Source organism: Aquarana catesbeiana, linkage group LG02 (genome assembly GCF_042186555.1).
Source record: "Aquarana catesbeiana isolate 2022-GZ linkage group LG02, ASM4218655v1, whole genome shotgun sequence".
In the NCBI taxonomy this organism is placed as follows: Eukaryota; Metazoa; Chordata; class Amphibia; order Anura; family Ranidae; genus Aquarana; species Aquarana catesbeiana.
The window spans coordinates 518,258,814-518,271,306 of NC_133325.1; the positions used below are offsets into that span (position 1 = coordinate 518,258,814).

General features: G+C 39.0%; 1 protein-coding gene across 2 annotated transcripts in view; it reads right to left on the bottom strand.

Moving 5' to 3' along the window:
* Nucleotides 1-12,493, bottom strand: part of MFSD4A (major facilitator superfamily domain containing 4A) — a 217,474-nt gene that overhangs the window by 20,779 nt on the left and 184,202 nt on the right. For both annotated transcript variants that reach the window (XM_073615798.1, XM_073615799.1), the window contains exon 9: nt 2,150-2,270. In XM_073615798.1, the coding sequence (XP_073471899.1) occupies nt 2,150-2,270 (121 nt within the window). The remainder of the gene's footprint in view (nt 1-2,149; nt 2,271-12,493) is intronic.

Consider the following 12,493-nt stretch of genomic DNA (forward strand, 5'->3'; position numbering starts at 1 on the left):
TGTCCAACTTTGTGTGTCGGAAAATCCGATGGAAAATGTCCGATGGCGCCCACACACAGTCGGAATTTCCGACAACACGCTCCGATCGGACATTGTCCATCGGAAAATCCGACCGTGTGTAGGGGGCATGAGTCTTTTTTTTTTTTCAAGCCTATTCCAAATCAGCTTCCTATTCTAAAAGGAACACTGGGGTCATTACCTCTTCAAAGCTGGTAGAAACTGAGATACAATGCACCAGGACTGCTTTTCAGTAACAAAAACACGTAAGTATGTTATAGGACCTCAGGAGGGTAGGGAGTGTTTTATTAAAGGACATTTTAAGAATATTTTTTATTGGGTAAATATGAAATATTTCACATTAATGTTATATTTTTGTGCTAACAGGTAGAACCCTCTGCTTTTTTTGTTTTTACATTTTTTAGTTTAATTTCTTCACAACCTCTTGTACAAAGCCTGTTCACAGACCTTAATAGCTCAAGGTGATCAACTCATCACAGCAACATCTGTTTGACAGTTTCAGTCAAACAGATCTGGCCTTGAATCAGAGAGCTTCTGCTGTGATGTCTATTTAGGTAAACTATAGTGTACCTAACTAGACATTTTCTGTATTACATACTTTTTCTTTATAAAAAAAAAAAAAAAAAAACAGACATATAAAAAATTCAGTTTGAAAACTTACAAACTTCAAACAATAACTGACCATTATAGTTTTCATTTAACAAAGTGTTCGTTCTTGACTCTGTGGTATAAAGAGGCGCTTAATGTTTTCATAACGGGTCTTCCATTGAGAATAATGGTAGTCCCCATCTTCAGTTTAGTGCATGCATCTGGAAGATGCTTGAATTCTCTAGCGCAGGTCCTTTCTTCAACCCAGGCTCATTAAAAAAAATAATAATAATTCGCACCGACTTGAGGAAGTTTGGTCAGTAAAATGTTTCTTGTGAGACCCTTTGGTGAGGCAGAAGCCAGTGCAGTGGATTTTGATTTTTCTGTTGAAAGTAGACTTTGACATTTTTTCATGTTAAGTGCAAGAATAATAATAATTATTCTGTAAGTGTAACAATTATAGGTAGTAATAACAATGCCTTCATGTTACTTTCTCCCCCTGAGAGCTGGTGCCATTTTTGGAATCAAAAAGGGTAAGCGTCTATTTCTTAGATTATGATGTTGGTTCAAGGATGACACAATCATATCAATCCAGTAGACATCATGTTCCTTGTCACACAGGCCAGCTGCTGCTGCCTTTCACCTTGCCTATTATGCTTCTGCTGCTATTATCTTTTAATCGCTGGGGAGAAAAGACTAAGGAAATGCCTTCATCTGTGTGTAGCAGACTGACATAATTCTCCTCCTAGTCCAAGCTTAGTTACTTGCTTGGAGTTAAGGGCCTCTAATGATGACTAAGTAAAAGCTTTATTGAAAAATGTGATGTGTCGAGATGATTTGGAACTGCCAACTAAAAATTTGAGCAATGTGAAATAATCTAGAGGAAAAAATGAGCACTCATTGGTCTGACCTCTTTAAATTGATGGAAGGTAGAATAGTGTTTGACAGGCTAGGAGACTTCAGGCTTATTAATTCAAAGTAAAAAAATAGTATTGATGATATGTACCAGTAAGTGCATCATTTTAAAAAGATAGTAATATCCTGTCCATCTTGAATGGGTTTTTTCAATACATTTTCTATGGTAAAATAATGCTTTTACATGCACCAATTGTGCAGAGGCCTTCCTTGACTTTCTAAATGGTAGACCAACCGCCATCCATGCAACATCTATTGTTTATTGCTTACCACTAGACCCAGTACCACCTTAAATTTTACCATTATAAGAGTACTCTTATCTTTATTTTGTTATATTGGCCAAATGTTGCAGCCACCTTCATTGCCAACTCCATTCTCATACAAAAAAAAAGCATCAGGTAAGTATAAATGAATGGCTGCTTTCTACAAACAGTGCAAATGCTGTAAATACAGTGAACTAGGAGAGTATGTACATGGTTAAAAACACAACTTTTCTGTCTCCCAGAATTTAATAAAAATTTGACATTTTGAGAATATCAAAGACAGATGCTGCCATTAATCTACTTTGTATGTAAAAACAATACAAGAAACTGCCATACCTTATCAGTGCACAAACTGGTGTCCTTACCTTTTGATTCCCTTGGATGCATTTTATCAAGCACTAACAACACTATATATAGAGTAAAGGCCAATGTGGAGAGGCTGATCCCACAAACTAGGAAACTGTAACTTCCCTGAGTTTCAATCACCTGTAATACATAATATGCAAACATTATTACATAGTTACATAGTAGGTGAAGTTGAAAAAAGACACAAGTCCATCAAGTCCAACCTATGTGTGTGATTTTATGTCAGTATTACATTGTATATACCTGTATGTTGTGGTCGTTCAGGTGCTTATCTAATAATTTCTTGAAACTACCGATGCCCCCGCGGAAACCACCGCCTGTGGAAGGGAATTCCAAATCCTTGCCGCTCTTACAGTAAAGAACCCTCTACGCAGTTTAAGGTTAAACCTCTTTTCTTATTTTAATGAGTGGCCACGTGTATTTTTAAACTTCCTTCTGCGGAAAAGTTTTATCCCTATTGTGGGGTCACCAGTACGGTATTTGTAAACTGAAATCCTATCCCCTCTGAAGTGTCTCTTCTCCAGAAAGAATAAGTTCAGTGGTCGTAACCTTTCTTCATAACAAATATCCCCCAATCCCTTTATTAGTTTTGTTGCCCTTCTCTGTACTCGCTCCATTTCCGTGAACATTCTCCCTGTGGACTGGTGCCCAGAACTGGACAGCATACTCCAGGTGCGGCCGGACAGAGTCTTGTAGAGTGGGAGAATTACCACTTTATCTCTTGAGTTAATCCCCTTTTTAATGCATGCCAATATTCTGTTTGCTTTGTTAGGAGCAGCTTGGCATTGCATGCATCATCTACTAGAACCCCCAGGTCCTTTTCCATCCTTGATTCCCCCAGTGGTTCTCTCCCCAGTGAGTAGATTGTGTTCATATTTTTGCCACCCAAATGCATTTTAAATTTTTCCACATTAAACCTCATTTGCCATGTAGTTGCCCACCCCATTAATTTGTTCAGATCTACTTGCAAGGTTGCCACATCCTGCGGAGAAATTATTGCCCTGCTTAGCTTAGTATCGTCCGCAAATACAGAGATTGAGCTGTTCACCCCATCCTCCAGGTCGTTTATGAATAAATCACTACCCTCTGAACTCGTCCTTGTAGCCAGTTTTTAATCCATGTACTCACCATATGGTCCATGCCATCTGACCTTACTTTGTACAGTAAACGTTTATGGGGGACTGTGTCAAATGCTTTTGCAAAATCCAGATACACCACGTCTACGGTCCTTCCTTTATCTAGATGGCAGCTATTGGTTTGGCACAAACTATTTTTCATGAATCCATGCTAATTACTGCTAATGATACCGTTTTCATTACTAAAATCTTGTATATAGTCCCTTATGATCCCCTCCAAGAGCTTGCATACTATTGATGTTAGGCTAACTGGTCTGTAATTCCATGGGATGTATTTTGTCCCTTTTTAAAATATTGGTGCTACATTGGCTTTTCTTCAATCAGCTGGTACCATTCCAGTCAAACTGTCAGTAAAAATTAGGAACAATGGTCTGGCAATTACTTGACTGAATTCCCTAAGGACCCTTGGGTGCAAGCCATCTGGTCCCGGTGACTTATTAATGTTAAGTTTTCCAAGTCTATTTCTTATCCTGTCCTCTGTTAACCATGAGGGTGCTTCCTGTGATGTGTCATGAGGATAAACACTGCAGTTTTGGTTACTGAAGCCCCCCGATTCCCTCGTGAAGACTGAGGAGAAGAATACATTCAATACCTTGAAAGAGAGAGAGGTTTCCCCTAAGGCTTTTTAAGGCAACTAATAGTATCACATGTACAGATATGCAAAGTATAATAGTAGAAAAAAGTTACATAGTAGGTGAGGTTGAAAAAAGACACACGTCCATCAAGTCCAACCCATGTGTGTTATTATATGTCAGTATTACATTGTATATCCCTGTATGTTGCGGTCGTTCAGGTGCTTATCTAATAGTTTCTTGAAACTATCGATGCTCCCCGCTGAGACCACTGTCTGTGGAAGGGAATTCCACATCCTTGCCGCTCTTACAGTAAAGAACCCTCTTCGTAGTTTAAGGTTAAACCTCTTTTTTTCTAATTTTAATGAGTGGCCACGAGTCTTGTTAAACTCCCTTCTGCGAAAAAGTTTTATCCCTATTGTGGTGTCACCATTATGGTATTTGTATATTGAAATCATGTCCCCTCTCAAGCGTCTCTTCTCCAGAGAGAATAAGTTCAATGCTCACAACCTTCCTTCATAACTAATAAGTTTTTAATAATGATTAAACATGATTAAAAATGCATATAAGAATGAAATATTGATTCATCTGAACAAAATCAGCTGATATCACCGTGCTGAAGGGTATATGAGAGAGCCTCCTTACACCCAATGCGTTTCGGGGTACAGTTTAATCCTCCTTCAGGGGTGTATAGAAAGGAGAAATTCATCTATAGCATAATTGAAAATATATGTAATCAGTTTCACATGTAGAAAATTGCAATCATGGTACATAAAATACCAAACATTTCAATGGTCCACTTGCATGGATTTAAACAGCTGGGTGGTTTTCAATATTTCATTGTATGACATTAAAAAATGCAAGTAGGTAACACGAAGAACTGTTGCCGATGGGGTTGCTATCTTAAGGCATATGGGCATCAAACAAAGTAGATAGAAAGTCTACAAAAGAGACTTAGTATTGTAACTATCGTCCCCGGGGAGAAAAAAATCTCCTCACATTCCAAGGCAGCAGAATGACCAGAAGGATATACTGGGGCCAGAATATGGAAATCCCTAGAAATTAGTATATAGCTGGACAACAGGGTAACAAATGGGATATCTGAGTGTAGTGGATGCACGTAAACAAAGAATAGAGAGAGCCACAAGTAGTTGGGGGGCAAGTTATAGCAACTGCAGGGATAATAGAAAGCAATCTGTCAGCTGAAAATATATCCTAGTGAATGTGTAGGTCAAAAGAGGATATAGAGCTACATCAATATTTGCCACTAAAATATTTGGGAGTATATGATAAATATCATATTGCAAAAGTAGTAACAAATGCAATATATATGTGTGCATATATACCTACATGCCACAGATATGCTAATTAGTAATCATAATAGTAATGGAAAAAATATTCCAAATGGGGGATTATAGAGATATGTGCATAATCGTAGCAATGAGGGAAGAGCTACGCACCATATAATAAAGTGTGTTCATTCTAAATTATATGCATATATTTGGAGTATTAAGTTACTAATTAAATACAAAGGCATACTGGATACATTCAAAAGTTTCTATAGTGGCAGAATTAAATTACCAAGAGCCCAATGCTGTTTTAGTAGTCTACCCAATAGTGTGCAAGAAATATATATAGTGACCCAAAGTAAGATCAATCTGGTCTTTACCTGAGTTAGAGAGTAGTTGTAGAAGCCAGCCACACACCCCGACATCCAGTGAGTAAGTGTTGGGTGTAGGAGTGCGCCGGCTGTATATTTACTGTATATCAGGTCCTCCCCAATCAGCTGCCGCAGGTGATTGCGAACAGCTGGTATGGAGGGAGAGACCGATGGGAGATCCTCTGAATGCCCAGAGCTGAGTGTGCGTGGCCCCGCTCCCACCGCGCATGTGCGAACTTCAGCGCGTCGGAGCGGCGTCGTGCACCCCCGGCCACCGACACAATAAGCCTCACCAGCGGACTGACCATGTCCACTGGAGTGGCAAGATGGAGACTGGGGGCCGTGATGTTGATACCGTCCAGCAGACTCCAAAGAGCCGCCCATGCTTGTGAAACCAGGCGGCTTTGTGTGCCAGGCAATCCTGGTGGTCAGCTGCAGCATAAAGGAAATGCAAACCATAAACGTTAATGACAGTACATAAGTTAGTATGTGAGACTTTCAAAAAACAATCTTTAGAAATGTAGATAGCTATGCCCACATAACACTGGAAGGAAATCCCCATAGGCGACGGTTGTATACTGGTGATTTAGTACATAGATGGATATTTCACAGGCAGAATGATGACTTTATATATAGGTTTGAATACAGAAATCTGAAAATCAGACAGATACATGATGTTAAAATACAAGAGAGATAAGGAGAAACATACAATATTAATATCCTCCGCCAGTTCACAAACAGAGCATAGCACCTCTGTCCTCGTGAGTATTTACAGGCCAGCAAACAAAATAGTGGATTGATGGTTTATTTTTCCATTCCACCTGAGGAATAACCCTTGAGGAATGGTTTAAAACATATGGCCTCGTTGAGGCCCGGAGGCGATGTAGCTGGTGAATCCATCTTAATTCCATCTGGAGGAGGCTTTTATTCCAGTCACCCCCCTGGGATTAGGATGTATCCGCTCCAGAATCTAAAAATTTGATACTGGGGAATACTCCACCATGTACCAAGGGGACATGGCGTCCCAGGGGGAGGTCAGGATTACATACCTGCATACTGCGAATATGCCTGTATGCCCTCCTCCAGAATTCCAGTTTGGTCTTTCCAATGTAAAAGCAACTACAGCTGCATTGCAGAATGTAGATAACTCCAAAGGTCCTACAGTTCGCAAAGTTTTTTGGGTAGAAAATTTTTCCATTAGGGAGAGTAGGGTTTTTTTGTGTAAGCATGTATCTACAATAGTTACAGGTACCGCACATAAACCTGCCCTTATATTTGCAGTGCACTTTCATTGACTTATTTTAAACTCTCATTACTGACAATTTTATCACTAAGAACTGGTTCTTCCAAAAGTGAAGAGAGGTTTTTCCGGGACAAATTGTCCCAATGATGGATCTAATGTCAGCATGTGCCAATATTTTTCAATAATTCTTTTCACTTGATGTTGTTGTTTGTTATATCTAGTGATTATTCTTAAATTGCCATTGTCATTTTTTTTTTTTTTTTGTTATGTAGTAGATCAGTCCTGGATTCCATAGATGCTTGCTTGTAAGATCTTTTTAAAGAGGGAGTATTCCCCAGTATCAAATTTTTGATTCTGGACCGGATACATCCTAATCCCAGGGGGGTGACTGGAATAAAACCCTCCTCCTGTCTTCTCTGCATGATTTGCATTATATGTGAATGTGTGTGTGTGTGTGTATATATATATATATATATATATATATATATATATGGATGCACTTACAAAAATGATTAATGCTATGCTTTGTTTGTGAACTGGCAGAGGATATTAATATTGTATGTTTCGCCTTATCTCTCTTGTATTTTAACATCGTGTATCTGTCTGATTTTCAGATTTCTGTATTCAAACCTATATATACATCATTCTGCCTGTGAAATATCCATCTATGTACTAAATCACCAGTATACAACCGTTGCCTATGGGGATTTCCTTCCAATGTTATGTGGGCATAGCTATCTACATTTCTAAAGATAATTTTTTGAATGTCTCACATACTAACTTATGTACTGTCATTAACGTTTATGGTTTGTATTTCCTTTATGCTGCAGCTGACCACCAGGATTGCACGGCACACAAAGCCGCCTGGTTTCACAAGCATGGGCGGCGCTTTGGAGTCTGCTGGACGGTATCAACATCACCGCCCCCAGTTTCCATCTTGCCACTCCAGCGGACATGCTCAGTGAGACTTATTGTGTTGGTGGGTGGGGTGTGCGTGACGCTGCTCCGACGTGCTGATGTTTGTGCATGCGTGGTGGGAGCGGGCCGCTCCCACTCAGCTCAGCGGCCATTCAGAGGATCTCCCATCGGTCTTTCCCTCCATACCAGCTGTTTGCAATCACCTGCAGCACCTGATTGGGGAGGACCTGATATAAATATACAGCCAGCGCACTCCTACACCCAACACTTACTCGCTGGATGTCGGGGTGTGTGGCTGGCTTCTACAACTACTCTCTAACTCAGGTAAAGACCAGATTGATCTTACTTTGGGTCATTGTATATATTTCTTTCACACTATTGGGTAGACTACTAAAACAGCATCGGGCTCTTGGTAATTTAATTCTGCCACTATAGAAACTTTTGAATGTATCCAGTATGCCTTTGTTTTTAATTATTAACTTAATACTCCATGTATATGCATATAATTTAGAATGAACACACTTTATTATATGGTGCGTATCTCTTCCCTCATTCCTACGATTATGCACATATCTCTACAATCACCCATTTGGAATATTTTTTCCATTACTATTATGATTACTAATTAGCATATCTGTGGCATGTAGGTATATATGCACACATATACAGTATATTGCATTCGTTACTACTTTTGCAATATGATATTTATCATATACTCCCAGATATTTTAGTGGCAAATATGGATGTAGCTCTATATCCTCTTTTGACCTCCACATTCACTAGGATATATTTTCAACTGACAGATTGCTTTCTATTATCCCTGCAGTTGCTGTAACTTGTTCCCCAACTACTTGTGGCTCTCTCTATTCTTTGTTTACGTGCAACCACTCCACTCAGGTATCCCATTTGTTACACTGTTGTGCAGCTATATACATTTATATAAAGATGTATTATTCATCTGCTCCTATTTTTTGAGTTATAATTTAGCATAATGTTCTCATTTCTAGTGATTTTCAAATTCTGGCACCAGTATATCCTTCTGGTCATTCTGCTGCCTTGGAATGTGAGGAGATTTTTTTCTCCCCGGGGATGATAGTTACAATACGAAGTCTCTTTTAAAGACTTTCTATTTACTTTCTTTGCCTTGAGATAGCAACCCCATTGGTAAAGTTCTTCGTGTTATCTACTCCGTGTTCTTTGTTCCTAAGATTTTATCCCAATTTATATCTTCTAGCAAGGTTTGTAGTTTAGAGAGAGCTGTAGCGTTGTAGAGGTATATCAGGAGGGAGGGACTTCATCATTATAATTCTATTCATGCTTTTAACGTATGTTTTTATTGTAAGTGTACATCTATGAGGAGTTACTGAATAAACACACCTTTTTGAAAAATTGGATTACGCTATGTGCACCCTTTTTTTTCTGCTTGTAAGAAGCAATATATAGATGGAAAGATGCAGTGATTGCTGATTATAGCCACCTGACATCCATACACTTACCCACCAATATTGGATGAAGATTCACAGAGCCTTGCTGACAACAACACACCCAAAGATATGCAGTATATCCATTAATATCTGGTAAGTGAACTTCCTTTGGGGGATTGTCATACAAGTGTCTCAGAGATGGTTAATCGTCTGGATTAATGAATTATAACTTGCCTCTAATTCTTTTCTTCTGGAGTGGATCACCTTTAATCTCTTTTTTGCATTTTTGCTTCCTATTTTATCAAAAGTGGACTGTGCATCAAGTCTAAAGATTCTTGGATTTTATAAGCGCTATTAGTGTTTTAAATATTTATATTTGGACACATTTTTTGATATATTTTTTTCCTATTATAGTAGCAGCTTTGTAGATATTGTATCTTTACCGTGAGCGCTGAGGGAGAGAAATCTACCATTGTTTGATCATTTCTCATTTGTTTGTCAATTTAGAGAAGTTGGCTCTTTTGAAATTCAGTGTCTTTGTATTCCCCATATGTTTACTATTTGTGTGATTTATACGGAAGCTAATTGGCCCGTGATTGCTGTTTCCTAAATTGTCCCTTATTCACACATCCGTGATCAGGTCTGTATTGTTGGTAATCAGTAGGTCTAGTAACGCTTTGTTTCTGGTTGGTGCGTCTACCATCTGACCCATGAAATTGTCCTGCAAGACATTTAGGAACTGGCGAGCCTTAAGCCTCGTACACACGATTGGACTTTCCGACAACAAAACCGTTGAATTTTGTCCGAAGGCTGTTGGCTCAAACTTGTCTTGCATACACACGGTCACACAAATGTTGGCCAACAATTATGAACGTAGTGACGTATTAGACGTACTACGTGGTTTTTCAGCTCTTTAGCGCCACCCTTTAGGCTCCTTCTGCTAATTTCATATTAGTAGAAGTTTGAGTGTTGATTCGCGTTTTTCACTTATAGCTTTTCATTTCGTGCTTTTCAGTTCGTTTCTGAACGGCCGTTCAGAAAACCAGACATGTTGTGGAATCGGAGGAGATAACATGTTGTTTATTATTGGCCTTGGAGTTATTGCTTTGACATTATTTTTTGGGTTGAATAATGATTTGATTTGGTAAATTTTTTATATTTTTTGGATGCATAGAATGCACTTTTTGGTTATTTTCTATTGCAGATAGCATGTCTAATTTTGTTTTTTATTTTTTTTAATGCACAATAAAAAAAAATTGTGGAGAATAATACTTGGGTATGTGTTTTACTTCAAATGACAGTTTGGGAGTAGGCAGATACATTTTAAAAAATACAATGTAAAATTGACAAGGGACACCAACATAGTTTTATCTTTGTTCTTAAAAACTACAGGATAATGATGTTGTGGTAACTTGCACAAATAAAAAGAAAAAAACATATTATTCTTGCTATCACTAGAAAAAAAAAGCCTTTGAAAATTTGTTTGCAAAAACTCCATCAGTATAACCAGCAAAGCAGCTTCATTATTATCCCATTAAAGAAGAAGAGAATTGTGCTCTGCATTTGGAGATTTCATAATTTGCCACGTCACGAATGTTAATTCTCCATTATGAGCGCTAGTTTACAAGACTGACTGCTTCTGCTTCCGAGCATGCATGTTTGTACTTTGTACTTTTGTCCGATGGACTTGTGTACACACAATCGGAAAGTCCGACAACACACATTTGTTGGCAGAAAATTTGAGAACATGCTAGCCAACATTTGTTGGTGGAAAGTCCAACAACAAATGTCCGACCGCGTGTATGCTCCATCGGACTTGCCGCCAACAAGCTCACATCTAACATTTCCCGTTGGGAAATCAGATCGTGTGTACGCGGCATTAGACTAATACGTGGTTCCTTCCGCCTAGTCTATGTCTGGATAATTAAAATCGCCCATTATGATGACACCTCCCATCCTTGCTGTTAATCCAATTTGTGATAGGTCTGTGTCCCCCTCCTCCCTCAGGTTAGGGGGCCTATAGCATACTCCCAGTATTACTTTCCCCTTAATTTCATCCTTTTGGAGCTCTACCCGTAAGTATTCCACCTCCTCCCTAGCTCCCCTAGGGATGTCATCTCTCACATTCAATTGTACATTATTCTTGATATACAGGCATAACCCTTCCCCTTTTTTACCCTCCCTATCCCTGCGATAAAGGGAATACCCTTGAATGGTTGCCAGCCAATCATGAGAGCTGTTGAACCAAGTCTCTGAAATTCACACAAAATCTAAATCCTCCTTGAGATATAGAATATATTTAACATGAATGTACACCCCCAAAAATTGCCCATGCAGGGCAAAGCTCCACCGGTAGCTTATATTTTCCTTCCCTATACCCCACACTGCTTACAGGTTACAGAAATTACAAAGTGCTAAAGACTGTCTCTCTACCCCACCTGTCAGCACTGCATGGATAAACTGGGTACTAGCCTTTTATAGGTAAAGTTGATCCAGGGAAAATCAGATTGCCTCGTGGGGGATCAGGAAGGAATTTTTTCCCTTGCTGTAGAAAATTGGAGCATGCTTTGCTGGGATTGTTTCGCCTTCCTCTGGATCAACTGTGGGTGAAGGATTGTGTGTATGGGATTGTATTTTATTTTATTTATTTATTTATTTTGGTTGAACTAGATGGAACTGTGTCTTTTTTTCGACCTGACTAACTATGTAACTATAAAAACAGCCAAGCACAAATGGTGTCACATCAGAAAAAGGGAGACATGTCAAGTGCTCCCCTGTGCCCGAAATGACCATAAACTTCTGCTGCTGGTGGCTGAACAAAGTGGAAAGGGATTAAGGTGTAATTATAAGCTTTTGGTGTGGTTGCCATTACAGTGAACTTTTTGTTTTTCCCTGAATAGATGAAGCACAGGTTCACTTAAAGTCCCACTTTATTGCTCCAGAAATAGCATAGCAAACATTTTTTTTTTTTTTTTTTTTTATAACAGAGTTAAAGTGGATGTAAACCCTCTCCTATACCCAGTGAAGTGGACAGCCTTAGATGATACACAGAGATGAAACAAATCTCCTTGCATAAGTTTTACATGTATATCTGCTCTCTTCAGCTTGTTATATTCTTCAGAAAGTGAAAGTGTTACTAAACCCACAACCGCAAAATCTGTCTGTTTATGCAGAATAGCATGCTTGTTATACTCACTGTGGAAATTAATGGGTTAATCCTCTGTATTGTGTAAAAAGGCTATTTTATCCTGTATGCACAGATCCTCCCCCTCCCCTCCCTGGGCAAGGCCAAATAAAACAGAGTCAGTGTGGCCCCCCTGCACATGCTCAGTTTGGCCTCTATTGCTGGAGAGAATATTTTCTAGTTGAGCTGAGTTTTTCAGGTCACAT